This window comes from Acomys russatus, chromosome 30, assembly GCF_903995435.1.
Source record: "Acomys russatus chromosome 30, mAcoRus1.1, whole genome shotgun sequence".
NCBI classification, from domain to species: Eukaryota; Metazoa; Chordata; class Mammalia; order Rodentia; family Muridae; genus Acomys; species Acomys russatus.
In genome coordinates, this window is record NC_067166.1 from 2,687,676 (window position 1) to 2,703,039 (window position 15,364).

General features: G+C 45.6%; 1 protein-coding gene across 1 annotated transcript in view; it reads right to left on the reverse strand.

Moving 5' to 3' along the window:
• Positions 1-14,349, reverse strand: part of Emb (embigin) — a 37,135-nt gene extending 22,786 nt beyond the window's left edge. Inside the window, exons 1-2 of the mRNA XM_051172388.1 lie at positions 14,111-14,349; positions 4,698-4,787 (exon numbers count right to left, since the gene is read on the reverse strand). Coding sequence (XP_051028345.1) covers positions 4,698-4,787; positions 14,111-14,219 — 199 coding nt within the window. The 5' untranslated portion in view covers positions 14,220-14,349. The remainder of the gene's footprint in view (positions 1-4,697; positions 4,788-14,110) is intronic.
• Positions 14,350-15,364: the final 1,015 nt, after the last annotated feature.

Sequence of the window (15,364 nt, forward strand, 5' to 3'; positions counted from 1 at the left end):
TTTCAGAGCCTGGGGGAGCCTCACTCAATAGGGCAACGATTATAAATTTGTACCCCAAACCTCTCTGAGGTCCAGGAATAATCTGGGGACTTTGGAGGGCTCCTTTTGTTTTGTTTTGGTTTGGTTTTGGTTTTTCGAGACAGGGTTTCTCTGTGTAGCCCTGACTATCCTAGACTCGCTTTGTAGACCAGGCTCGCCTCGAACTCACAGAGATCCGCCCGCCTCTGCCTCCTGAGTGCTGAGATTAAAGGTGTGCGCCACCATCGCCCGGCTGTATTTTATTCTTTTTAACTGAAAGCGGTAGGGGCCTTGGGCTCTGAACAGTGAACACAGCTAAAGTGGAGAAGCGAACTTGTCAGGCGCTATTTTTTCCTTTAGGTCAAACCCTGCCCTGTGTGGCACCCAGGAAGAATGGGCTTTCTGAGGCTTCCGGTTACCACTCCTGCCCTGAGCATGGTCACAGCTGTGTATCTGGATGTAGTACCTTCCGTCTAAAGACTGGCCTGAACTCAAGGAAACAACCTAGCCCAGCACTCAGGAGGCAGAGACAGGCATGAGTTCGAGGCCAGCCTGGTCTACAAAGCAGTCCAGGACAGCCAAGGCTACAGAAAAACCCTGTCAAAAAAAAAAAAAGGTGTGGTCCTCAGATCACTGAGGGGCCTGCAATGGCATTAGGGGTCTCTTGGCTTCTTATGAGAAGTCAAACTAGGCAGCCTGGATGCACAGAGCTCTCTCCCCCTCTATACTGAACACACAGCAATGCTTCCTCCTGTGCGGCTTTACCATCCCCCGTGGGCGTTGACTGGAGACTTGGAAGTGGCTTGGGCTTTAAACTTTGAAGCTGTTAACTAAACAAACCTCTTCTCTTCAGGAGCGGCCAGCCTCAGGTACCCCACTGTAGTTCCAAGAGCGAAGACAGAGACGACCAACTTGTCCCCCCTGAACATGTGGCCTCACATTTCTACATAAAGACCTAAGACGTCACTACACATCCTACACCCCCTAAACAGACTTCCACAGGTGACAAAGAACTACACAGTCAACCACGGTAACCTTTCTGCTGCTGAGGGCCCTGTTGGAGGCTGTCCTGTGTACGGCGCTGTCGTGGAGCTGTGCCCTGTTTCCGCTTTCACTCACTGTGTATGTCAGTGTTCACTCACATTTTCCTTCTCTGTACATGACAAGTCTTTATGTAATATGTGAAGACCAGATCCTGAAAATATTATTAACAGCTTCCAGCCACAAAGGATTCTAGGATCTTCCCTGTGGCCAGCGGTCCACACGCAAGCCCTCCATCTCTCCTTCACCTGCTCAGGCACCTGACTCCACGACCTGAGAGGGCCTGCCTGCCAGCGCCTAGGCAACAAGGCTGCATTTCCTCATCTCCAGTGACATCAGCAAACCGTACAGCAACTGACTTAGCACATGTGCACCTCAACTTCTGCTTAAGCGTCCTCCTTCCCTCCTGGGGACCTTGCCAGGTCAGCTGGTAAACACAATATGGCTTGGGTCAACAATGTGTAAAAGCTCACCTGGCCGCTTCGCCGGGCTGACCAAGAGGGTGGCCAGCTGATGTTTTGATTTTCATCTCATTGTTTAAACTACAACACTGATACACTAAGTACAGTTTGCAGAAGGGAAAAAAAAAAACAAACCACTGCGAGCAACAATATGGACACATTCTAATTAGAGAAATACAAGCAATGACAGCCACATTGTCCATTATCAAAAGACAGCTTCTAAAAGCCAATGACAGAGAGAAAAAGAGATTTTTTTTTTTTCCTTTCTTAGTAATATCAATTATATTTCCATACACCCACCATTCAGGAAATACGGGCTCAAAAATTAACCTAGTTGGGGTTAAAGTATTTAATATGACCTTATACTAACAGATTTTGAATATATTACTTTAAAGCTACTATATTATCCACCTTAAAACAGGCATAGTTGTTTTACTGATACTGCTAAAAGAAATGAATAATTTGGGATTAGAAAGTTATTTGACACTCTGGTGCCAAACTGCCTGGGTTCCAACCCAGTTCCCACTTGGAATTGGTCAGTTCACGAGATCTCTTTGTGTGTCTGTTTTCAAGTACACATGGTGGCGCACGCCTTTAATGCCAGCACTTGTGAGGCAGAGGCAGGCGGATTGCTATGAGTTCGAGGCCAGCCTGGACTAAAAAGTTGAGTCCAGGACAGCCAAGACTACACAGAGAAACCCTGTCTCGAAAACAACAAAAAACAAAACAAAACAAAACAAAAAAACAGTGCTCACCTCAAAGAATTGCTTTCTATGAAGGGTAAATTCTACTAAGAGGAAAAAAAAAAAAAAAAGAAAATACACATGGCACACAGTCAACACAATAGCTTTCTGAAGCAAATAAAAACATTTTGTTGTTGTTGTTAAAAAAGTAAACCATTTCTCTGTTGTTGTTCTGTTTTAAACAAAGGCCACTTTTTTTGTTGTTTTGGGTTTTTTTGTTTTGTTTTGTTTTGTTTTGTTTTTTTCTTTTTCCCAGGCACAGGGCCCACACGGTTTCCCTTTCTAAGCCAAACTTGTCATTCTGACCCAGGATTTGTAACTTAGGCATTACGGTCGACTCTACAAAAAGACATTAAGCTAACAAAAATGTCAATTTCCAAAACGGCCAGAAGGGAAGAGAAAACAGAGAGCAGCGAGAGGGAGATGCCATGAGTACTATTTTCAAACAAGGGTCATGTTGTGATCATTATTGGCAAAACGGATCATTCATGGAAAATGCAAAGGCTGGCCAGGAGTTGGGGATGCCGGCCCACACCTCTCACGCCAGCGCTTGGGAAGTGTGGCAAGTGAGGCCTAAGATCCGCCAGTTCTCATAAGACACATTCTTTAAAATAAATAAATAAATAAGTGCAGGAAGTACACTAATGCCTGTGGTTCAAATTTCAATTTCATGTACCAAACACTGTAGCTCCTAACAGGAGAATTTTCTCACAGGACGGCAACCGAAGCAAGACGCCTACATGAAATGCAACCACAGCTCCAAGGGTCAGTGTTCCAAAACTAATGTCAGTTTTTTGCTCTTCTCAAGTAAACACCAATTCAGACCTTTATAAAGGCTTTATTTCATAAGAGCTGTCCCAACAGAAGAAAAGCTACAAACTCAAAACCTTCAAGTGTCTCAATGTCAAACAAGGCTTTCCTTGTTATGGGGAAGACAGGCCGGGCTAGCAAGAACTTCAAGAGGGGAAAACGCACAAACACACTGAGTACACAAGTCACCATCAGGCCCAGGCGCCAGTTCTTCAGATGTTCAGACTTGAACAAAGTCAAGTGCAGGGGCTACAAGGAAGGGAACAGCCAGAGTGACGTGTGCCCAAAGCAAGGCGACAAATAAACAATGAATAACCAGGAACAACTGTCCCTTTCATCAAGAGCAGGAATCTGGTTTCAGTTGAGCTATTAGAATAAAGAGCAGCTAAGAGTTAAGCCTTCTGTAGCTTAGGTAAATACCTAGCACAGTATTAGTTAAAATATTTCTTGTTGTTGCCCTGAGCACTAATCTTGATTTCCTGGCACCAGGCTGTGCTGAGTCAAACTTGTGTCTTGCAGTCCACTCTGCCAGAGGGGCTGAAGAATTCTCCCCCGTATCCCTCTTGAATAATGGGATCATCTCAGAGGCAACCAACAACTAGAACACGCACAAAAGAGATCAAGGAACAACACAGGAAGATGGAATTGATTTTTTACAAGAATAAATTCCAAATTATGAAACGAAAACATCTGGGAATAAACACGAGCTGCACAGATTTTTTAAAAATGTTCTATTAAAACACACATACACACACACACACACGGGGACACACACTGACACACACACACACACGGGAACACAGACACACACACACATACACACACACACACGGGGACACACTGACACACACACGGGGACACAACTGACACACACACACACACGGGGACACAGACACACACACACACGGGGACACACTGACACACACACACACACACACACGGGGACACACACTGACACACACACACACACGGGGACACAGACACACACATGGACACACACACACACACACGGGGACACAGACACACACACATGGACACACACACACACGGGGACACAGACACACACACACGGGGACACACTGACACACACACACACACACACGGGGACACACACTGACACACACACACACGGGGACACAGACACACACATGGACACACACACACGGGGACACAGACACACACACATGGACACACACACACACACGGGGACACAGACACACACACACATACACACACACACACACACACGGGGACACACACTGACACACACACACACACACGGACACGGACACGAACAAAACAAACAACAAAATAAAACAACAACAATAAAAACCAAACCCTCAGCACACACATTTCACTGGCATTGGCTTGGAAAATTTGTCCCACACACTGTCTAGTCACATGAAACGAAGCAGAGAAATAGTTCAAAAGACTGGGGAAATAGTCAAAAGCTGACCAAAAGAAAGAGAGAAAGTAAAATACTAGCTACTAATGTAATAATCAGATTGAAACTGTCCTACAATCATTTCAAATATTGAAACCAAAGGTGGGAAAGACCAAAGCAAGGACTTAGCTTAACACCTTTTAAATTTTATCTTAGCATTCAGCGTGATGACCCACTTACTTGTCAGTGATATATTATGGCTCTCCAAGGAAAGGTTTGAGTATTTTGCCATCATTTCTTCTCGAACAGGCAGACTTGTAAAAGCTGAATCTGTAAGACAAATTCTCTGTGGTTACATTTCAGACATCCTCACCAAGACTAGATGACTATTTAAAAAACAGTCCTGGAATTCACTCTGTACCCCAGGCTGGCCTTGAACTCCAAGATCCACCTTTTCTGCCTCCTGAGTGCTGAGATTAAGGCATGTGGCACCCCAGGCAGCTAAAGTATCCATGTTTATCAGGTCCTACTTTCCGCTGAAGAATACTTCCAAAGAATTCCTTTAAGGAGCAGCATGAACAATGCAAAGGTATAAAAGCAGGGGAGGAGACGGTAGAATAGTAAAAGTGAGTTGTGTTTGGACAAAATATTCTGTAATAAAAAAAAAAAAAGCAACACTGTAAACCTCACTGCTCCTACGAGGAGAGCCGGCAGTGCGGGGCTGATTTAGCAAGCACGCGTGTGTGCAAAGAGAAGTTGGCAGGGAAGACTCAGGCAGATGTGGATTAGGCAGAATCACAAAAAGAAATAAAAATTGAAGACGTAGGAATTTCACGTCCCAGGCCAACTTGGATCAGTGGCTTGTGACCTGAAGTATCAAAATGTGGCCCACACAGCTCAGTGCCTTGATGACAGTGTCTCTACAACAAATCTCAATTCTTAGGGAAAAGGGGCGGGTACTAGACAAAGTTGCACAAACACCGAGTGGCGGTGCCAAGTCCAAAACATGCCTTCTTCAAGGCATCACAATCACCCTTTTCTTAATCACTTCTGGACATTTTCCACCTGGCTTTCTCTTATAGGTAGTAGCAAAACACTAACATGAAAGATCAGCAACTCCTGCTTGGTCCAAAGATTAGAGGAATTTTCTCCATCCCACCCCCGCCCCCGCCTCAGTAGGAGACAGTGCCTGAAGATACAGCTTCAAAGAACTATTGTTAGTGTGATGTGAAAAATAGTTTCCAGTTACATGGTTGTTTTTACATATTACATATTAAAGAAGACCTTGCTAGAGGGGTTTATAATTTATGGTGGGGTCACTATCAAATGAAATAAATGTTATGGTTCTAAAACTGTTGAGTTTTCACATACTTAACTTTATGCTTTTTTTAAAAGAAGATAACAGGAGGGGGCTGGAGAGAGATGGCTCAGAGGTTAACAGCACTGTTTGCTCTTCCAGAAGTCCTGAGTTCAATTCCCAGAAACTACATGGTGGCTCACAACCATCTATAATGTGATCTGATGCCCTCTTCTGGCCTGCAGGTGTAACGCAGCCAGAGCACTGTATACATAATAATAAATAAATAAATCTAAAAAAAAAAAAGAAAAAGTGAACTGGAAAGGATGTAAGAAGGGAAAAAAATGATAGAAGATGATGCAAGGCTATAAGATTTGCTTTGATTTAAGTAAGGAAATAAGGGGCTGGAGAAATGGCTCAGAAGTTAAAAGCACTGGCTGCTCTTCTGGAGGTCCTGAGTTCAATTCCCAGCAACCACTTGGTGGTTTACAACCATCTATAATGTGATCTGATTCCCTCTTCTGGCCTGCAGGTGTGCATGCAGACAGACCACTGCATACATAATTAATAAATAAATAAATAATTTTTTAAGTAAGGAAATAAATAAAAGTGCATCTCCTACAAAATTAACTGTTTCCTCTAAACCAGCCCAGCTGGTACAGGCCTGTCATCTTTGCAGTTACTCACAAGGCTGAGGCAAGAGAATTACAAGGCCTACCTGGGCAACTCAGTGAAACTGTCGCTCAAAATAATAGATTAAAAGAGGGCTAGGATGTTTGTCAGCAGTAGTCCTAAGTGTGTACAAAACTGTTTAGGCTCCAGGCACTAAAGGAATTTAAACAGGGCGTGGTGGCGCACGCCTTTAATCCCAGTACTGGGGAGGCAGAGGCAGAGGGATCTCTGTAAATTCAAGGCCAGCCTGGTTTACAAAGGGAGTCCAGGACAGCCAGGGATACAGAGAGACCCTGTTTCGAAAATCCAAAATGAAGGAAGAGGCGAAGAGGAGGAGGAAGAACTTTAAGAGAATATTCTCTCCAGTATCTTTTCATGGCATCTTCTCTGAATTTTTTGAAACTGTATTTGTATGTCTGTGTGTCTTTTTGAGTGTGTGGGTCGCATGCATGCAGGCGCCTATGAAGGCCGGAAGAGAGCACCAGGCCCCACTGAGCGGTCACTAGCTGCCAGGTGGGCGCTAGGAACAAAACTAGTTCCTCGGCAGGAACAGTACACTTTCTAAACTGCAGACCCACCACTCTAGAGCCTCCTCGGTACACTTTAATATGTTGGATTTAATACTTTTTTATTAAAACGGCATTAACTCAGTCATAGAGGATTTGTCTAGCACGCACAAGACCTCTGTCCAAACCACAGCACTGCAAAAAAGATGTATTACTGAAATAAATAGATTACTCTTTGTCTCATCTATACATTTATTACTGTCAGTATACATACTTAAGATTAATTTTAATAATCTTCATTTTAACATGCTGAACTACAATACTGTAAATATAAATTATAAAAACACTACAACTTAGGAACTGGTAAGATATACTAGTGATAATCCTTTTTCTTTTTGTGTGTGTGTGTGTGTGTGTGTGTGTGTGTGTGTGTTTTCCTGGACTTACTTTGTAGACTAGGCTGGCCTTGAACTCACAGCAATCTGCCTGCCTCTGCCTCCTGAGTGCTTGGGCTAAAGGTATGCGCCACCATGCTGGTCCTAATGTCATCCTTGGCTACACAGTGAGTCTGAGGCCAACCACAGATATATAAAACCCTCCCACACATACACACTCACACACACACACACCAAAACAAAAGCAGAGAAGCCTCTGTATTGGATTAGCATGGATACATTAGATATGCTAAGCTCGGTAACTTTGAAAAAAAAAAAAAAAAAAAAAAAAACCCGTATCCAATAAAACAAACAACAGCATCTTTAAAGATAACGTCTCTCCTTCTTATGACATTACAGAAATATTGTTATACCTGAGCAATGATAATATCTTAACATGGTATTGTTTGGTTTTGTTTGATTCTTTTGTTTTTGGGTTTTCCAAACAGTGTATCCTTGTATAGCCCTGGCTATGCTGGAACTCATCCCATAGACCAGGCTGGCCTAGAACTCAGAGATCCAGCCACCTGCCTCTGCCTCCAGAGTGCTGGGATTAAAGGCGTAGGCCACCACTGCCTGGCAAGGAGTTTATTTTTAACAAAATGTTGTAAAGGAATTTTGTTTTTCCTTTTCCTTCCATTTTAGTATCTGTGTGCTAAGTTGCTGAGTCACGAGGTTGTTCTTATTATTGTGAAATATGAGAAGCCGGCAGCACAAAAGCAACTTCAAGGAATTACAAATTAGGAAAGCAAGGGGGTGAGGGATGGGGGGGGGGGGCAAAGGGGTGGCAGGGGGTGGGGTTAGCAAGCAAGCCAGCCCACCTCGGTACACATCTAACTATTTCTGTTTCAGGACGTTCTTTAGAATGTGGTACCAGGAGCTGGAGGGGCAGCTAAGATCACTTACTGCTCCCTCGGAGGACTGGGCTCAGTGTTTAGCACCCACACCAAGTGCATGTCAAGCTCCATGAAATACAAGGCACCCCTCTCCTCCACCAGCACCTAACACTACATATAATCCCACACAGGTACACACACATGCTACCAAACTACTGTTTTAGTGGGATGCTTTTGACAAACCAAGCATTCACTTCAAACAATCCCAGGTTTATATAAAGTGTCAAGAACTGACGACCCTCCCCGGTGCCTTCCCCAATCTATGGGGGGGGGGAGGCGGGGGAGGGGGGAGGTTACACTGCTGATAAGACAAATCAAACCTCTCTAAGGCATTACTGAGTGTTTCCTGCAAAGGAGACATCCCACGCCATCCCAGGATGCTCGGAAACCAGGAAGCTGGCATTCTACACTGCCCACTCACGCCACACCCTGCTTGGTTTCTGGTGTATATTTCTGCGGAAAGGCCAACTGGGAACTGCACATCGCCGTGGTCTCCCTCCTTCACTGTAATGGCTCTGGTCTGGCCAGAGCTTACTTCACCCACCATGACCCTCAGGAATATGGAGGTCTGCTGTGATGTGAGTAGATTTGGGACAGGCACTCTCAGCAGCAACGTCACTGAGATACACAGCGGAGGTAGGGGTGGGGGATAGATAAAAAAAAACCTTACAAGAGAATAGTGACAAATTTCAACTTGATTGGTTACAGTATTGTCACAGTTACTCTCTGCGTTTGGAACTTGTAAGATATTTTTTTTTTTTTGGTAGGAAATTACTTTAAAACTATGAAATACTTTGTGCTTCAGGAAACAATCCCCTAAGTTAATTAATTTTTATCAGTCTGGACCCACGAATCCCTGTGTCATTTAATTATAATCCATTAATACAGTACTCAGGAAACTAATACAAGCGGACCATAAGCCAAGACATCCAACAACTCCCTTAACTAATTATCATCACTATTATCAACGCAGATGTTCAGTTTTTCCCCAGTCTGTTCTGTGTGAACCCCTTAAATTGGCTCCTGACTCTTACAGACTCATCACTCTCTGAGTATCTTATTGTGTTCTGGCACAGGATGTCCCAGGCTTACTACACACTTCTCCGCCCCAGTTCTGAAATCTTCCATTTCTCTGACAGTATTAAAAAGAATAGTGCCTGAAGCCAACACATAGGCATTACGTTTAGAAATTAGCGGACCGAGCTACCAATATGTGCATGCAAACTCAAACACACACAAACCTTATAACATGGAACACACGTGTACAATACAATATCTACATTACGTAATATATTTATACATATGCGACAGATTTATAGTCATGAATTCACACTGATAACATCACAGTGTTTCCGTCCACTGCCCATCTTTACTTTTTTCATCCCTAATGGAAAAGCTGCATCTTGTTTTCCTTGATAGATTTCCTTATTGCTGAACTAAAGCCGCAACTTCCTCTTTTGAAAGTCAGGCTACACCCTGCACAGTAGTGCAAGTGGCTGCACCACGACCAATTCCCTTGTATATAGCTAACATGCCACCACAGCTGCCACATCTGTGCCCAGAGTTGTCCTCCTCACCCACTGAGGCTTGCCCCTCTGTGCTGGTCTGCCCTGGTGCGTGGTTAAAGATCACCTGTCTACATGCCCCTGTGTGGACGGACGCCCATGCCGTCCGTCTTGCTTAGATCTGAGACCAGGGGTAAGCTTTATCTCGTCAGAAGCATCTTCACTGTGCCGAGCATAACCTCCCACCCAGGTCCGTCCCCTTATTGGGAAGCCGCCCACATTAGGATATCTGTGCCTCTAGCTCCACCCACCAGGGAAAGGTCCCTCCTACCTCCACTCTTCCCTTGACTGCAGGACCACTCAGGAAAACATGAAAAGAAAGGAGCTACGGTGATGGAGGAGTCCCAGGGCGAAAGTCAGTAGAACATATTCTTCACAAACATTTACATAATTTTAATTAAGACCAAATTTTTGAAACATCAGAAATAATCCCAACTAAACGATGGGCTTATACAGCTTTATTCGTAACAGCCAGAATCTGGAAACAACCCAGATGTACTTCAGCCAAAGAAGGGATAGAGAAAACTGTGGTACATTCATACAATGGAATACTACTCAACTGGCAAAAACAAGTAAATCGTGAGATTTGCAGACAAACGGACAGAAGCAGAAAAATCATCCTGAGTGAGGTAACCCAGACCCAGAAAGACACACATGGTATATGCTCACTTATAAGTGGGTATGAGCCCAACACAGATGTCCTGGGAGGGGCCTTGGAAGAGATGCTAGTACTTGCAGCTGGACTCGGCAGAGCGCTGAGAGTCCTATGGAAGACTAGGGGGATAGGGGACACAGAGGAGTCAGGAGCTCCAGAGGGAGACCATCAAGGCCAGCGGAACTGCCTCTGACATGAACTCTGGTGCCCCAGATTTGATCACTTCCCCTTGGTCGGACTGTGGTGTAGGCCCACAGAGCAAGGGGATGCAGGCTACCCTGATGAGACCCGATGGGCTGTGGTCAGACGGTGGGGGTTCCCCCTTGTCAGAGGACTAGGAACAGGAAGATCCCAGTGAGGGGGTAACAATCAGGATGTAATGTCAATAAGTTATAAAACATAAAAAAAGAAAAACAAAATAAGAGATGAGCATAATAAATCTGCTCATTTAAACAATTTAAACACCTGAAATGAGGCCTGCTAGTGTTTCCTACAAACACAATGTCAGACAAACACTGGCATATGAGATTCATTCCAACAACTATTTATTACTAGGCAACATAAGGCCTAGTAGGGAAGGAACTAATCAAGGCAGCACTCCAGCTACGTCTTTGGAAATTAAAAATCCCTGTTTCCGCCGGGCGGTGGTGGCGCACGCCTTTAATCCCAGCACTCGGGACTCAGAGGCAGGCAGATGGCTGTGAGGCCAGCCTGGTCTACAAAGTGAGTCTAGGAGAGCCAAGGCTACACAGAGAGACCCTGTCTCGGAAAAAAAAAAAAAGAAAAGAAAAAGAAAAACAGGGCTGGTGAGATGACCTGATGATAAGCCTGAGTACCCCAGTTCAATCCCCAGAACCAAGGTAGAAGAAAAACAGCTAATCTCAAATTGTTCTCTAGTGTCCACGCATGAGCGCACGCCCATGTACACACATACAAAGAATATAACAATACAAATATTCAGAAAAAAATCTTGAAGGAGCCATTGACTCACTCCCTATCCCTTGTCCCAGACTTCGTCTTCATGTGTGCTCTAGCTCTGACCACACGTGCAGAGACTCACACAGGTGCTCTTGGTCAGTGGTTCTAAATCCTGCAGGGCACACGCAGTTAACTCGGAGAGAACTGTGTAAGGAAGCAAGCTGTGAAACCAGACTGGACTAACTCCAAACTTTCTGCTTGACTAGTAAACTAAACATGGACGGGGGCAAACGCTTAGCCGAAGCCTCAACTTCCTCTTTTGAAATCAGGAAATAATGTAAAGTCTAACTCATCAGGTTACCCACTGCATAGCACAGGGGCTGGGGCGCAGCTCTCACCGAATATTTACACCTAACTTAAATTTGAAATGAACTCACAATATCTTCTTTCAGCAGAACACCTACCTCTAAGTAGTTCAAAGCATAAATACAAAACCATCCAGGAAACCCTGCAGTATTCTTTAGTAAAGAATATAATGGGGCTGGAGAGATAGATGGCTCAGAGGTTAAGAGCACTGCTTGCTCTTCCAGAGGTCCTGAGTTCAATTCCCAGCAACCACATGGTGGCTCACAACCATCTATAATGTCATCTAATGCCCTCTTCTGGCATGCATTAATATGTATATGCATTAATAAATAATAAATCTTTTAAAAAAAAAAGAATATAATGATCCTCACTCAAATTAATACTAAATCTAGAAAGAGTTGTAGTGACCTGACTGCTTTAAATATTTATTTATCTATCAATCAATTTCTATATAGCTATTTACTTTTACGTGTGTTTTGCCTCCATCTCTGGCCATGCTCAAAGAGGAGAGTATCACACAGGTTCTCCCCTAGGGCTGCAGTTACAGATGGGGGTTGTGAGCTGCCCTGCGGGTGCTGGGAATCTGGTGCTGGGAATCGGGACGCCATGCCTTCCAAATGCCCTGTTGTTTCATACCTTTCTCCTGAGTTGAGTTTGTGAGGAAGTCCCACATGGCTTTGGCACATGTATTCGCAGCTTCTTCGCCTGCTTCCTAGTTTCTTCCCTTTAGCAGCCAGGTGTGTGTGTGCCTGAAGGCAGCAGAAGCTCTAATAACATGCCTCTGGGTCCTTTCACAGGTTCTAGCCTGTGTTGACTCAGAGAGAATTTTCGTAACTGCTAAGGCCCAGGCTGACTTACTATGCTAACCGAATCAGCCCCACCCCACCCACAGGGCAAGATCTGGATCAATCTTTTTTTTTTCTAACCATCATTCTTTATTATAATTTATTCAGATTATATCCCCACTTGTTTTCTAACCCTCCCTACCTCTTTTTAAAGCTCTCCACTGCCTTGTGTGAAACCAAACTTCAAAGAAGGACTAACCTAAAAAAAAAAAAAAAAAAAAAAAAAACACTAATTCTCAAAACAAGAGTTTAGGCTGCATTTGTAGCTCCAAAGTGGAGCTGCTTTTCATGCAGGAAACCCAGAGTTTACACTGGCAGAAGTGAGGAAGACGGTAGGGTTAGGAGGAAAGTAGGGAGGGAAGGAAGGGAAGGGGGAAGGAAAGAGGAGCTGCTTGGAAGCCTTCTCAGTCTTAGGATGTAAAACAGATATAGAGCAAGAAAACCCAGAGACTTGAAGAATCCTAGTTTGTGTGTGTTTGTGTGTGTGTGTGTCCCCGCACACCACCCCATTGATCATTTTCCTTCTTTAATAGTAATGTTCAACCAATCTGGTTGACGTAAGCTCATGGAAATATTCTATAACAATAGCTGAAAACCTTCTGCAGAGGAGGAGCTAGATTTAGTTTCCAGTGGGTCAGTCTTTCAACTGCTTGAGAAGTTAGTGGTGACTTAAACGGCAGCTGACCCTTCACACACACACACACACACACACACACACACACACACACACACAGGAACTTGCACCGAAAAGCAGGTTATATTAAATCGCTTGCACAAGTATTAATCAGGTGAGCTCAGATGGCAAATTTGATCTTGACTCTGGGTAATGTTTTGTTGTTGTTGTTGTTTTTTCATAAATCCTTCTGTCTACCGGCCCTCAATACGCAACCCAACGCCCTCGAAAAATGTTTTGTTTTTATGAAGACTATGGTGTAAAGACGAGATGCTTGTATAATTTTCTTATCTGGGCTTGCTTGAGTTGGCTGGGTGGCGTGATTTTTTTACCCTCTGCTCTAAAAACATCCTCAAAGCCAACACCTGCCAGGAGGAAAGGTGATACGAGGAGAACTTCGCTGTGGCATTTAGTGAAGGGAGTTGGCCTCAGGGAATGTAGACGCACAGCCGTGCCACAGTAGCAGACGCCCCCAGCATCACCACCTCTCCCCGCGGCATGAACCCACGCACTATACTAGCCCACTTCGTAGGAAAAACCCGACCCTCTCCCAATACCAGCTCCCGGGGAGTCAAACTGCGGACCGTAATCACCCCTAGACCCGGCAAACGCGGAGCCACCCGGCTCCCAGGTTTCCTCCTTGTGGGTAATGCGCGCCCAGCCAATGAGAGGCCACCTCCGCTCGGCTCCGCAGCCGCCTGCGCCCGCATCCTCGCGGCCCCTTGCGTGGGCAGCAAAAGATGTCCTCCGGCTGGAGGGTCCCGGCCACTGCGCCCCTTCCCGTGCGCCCACAGCCCACCCGGGGCCGTCCTTGTACCCCAGGCACCTGCGGGGTCGCTCTCTGCCGGATCAGGTCGCGTCGCCGCCAGAAGGCATAGAAGAAGGAGAGGACAGCCAGGCGCCACAAGCGCCCTCAGGCCAGTGAGCGAGCGCATGGCGCGGGCGGGTCGGTCCGGGAGGTCGCTACTGCGCCCTCAGCTTGCTGCAGTCGGTCTCCGTTTGTCCCCGTGCACCCTCGCTAGTAACCGGGCGCCCACTGTCAGTCCCGGGGACAGGACGCGCGAGAAAAAGCGGAGTAGGAGGGGCTCGGCCTCCCAGGCCCTCCTCCCCCAAGGCGCACCCAGCACACTGAGAGGCCAGCCCAGCCTTCCGCCTGCCCTCTATCAATTATGCAGCCCGCAGCCCGCCGCAGGCACGCCCGGATGTGCTGTGCAACCCGGGGGCCTCATCCTCTCCCTCCCCCATCCTCTCCACGTGCCCAGGTTAGGGAGGAACCCAGCTCTTCGAGCCAGCCAGGTGATGTCTAGCCCCATCACCCCCCGGGACTTGTTGCAGCTCCCTGCAGAGAGTTCTTTGCATCCATTGGACAGATTTGTTTATTTACTTTGATGAGACAGATGAGAAAGACAGGACACTTAATGCTCCTGTACATCTTTGGATGCGCAAAGGTGTGTTTTTGCCCAGACCGAAGGGCACTATTCTCTGGCCCGATGCCATGCACACCTCCCCCCAATCGCTGAAGGTTTAGCTAGTTCCCTCCGGATTAAGGTTCCTGAGTCCCGAGGCCCCATAGTGCGTCTCCTTTTGTTTGCTCGCCGCAACAGTTCTCCTGGCGCCGAAGAGCTCAAGAAACAAAAACTAAGTTAAGGGGAAACTGTGTAAACGGCTGAAGGCCATTCATCTTTGTCAAACATTGTGGGATGTATACAATGTTATCTCTTATCTATGAGTGCCCCAAGGTTGGAATTTCTTACTCTCCTACCAAATAAATGAAGATACTTTAAAAAAAAGAAAAAAAAAAAAGATTGTTTCCCTATTCAGCAGGAGAGGATCCTATGTTATAACCCTAGTAAGCGTTAATGCGGGCAATCAGCACCTTACTTAGTTGCCCTTAGTCCTTCAGGGACTTCCACCCAGGTAAACTGCAGGAAGGAATGGACAGTTGAAGCCCAGCCGGAGTTTATTTAAAAGGGGATTTGTTTTCTTAGGGTAGACTTAAATGTGAAGGTTAAGACGAGGAATAAGGCACACCGAAGCCAATGGCTGCGAGTTTCAGAGCTGTGTCTTTAAACTGTGACCA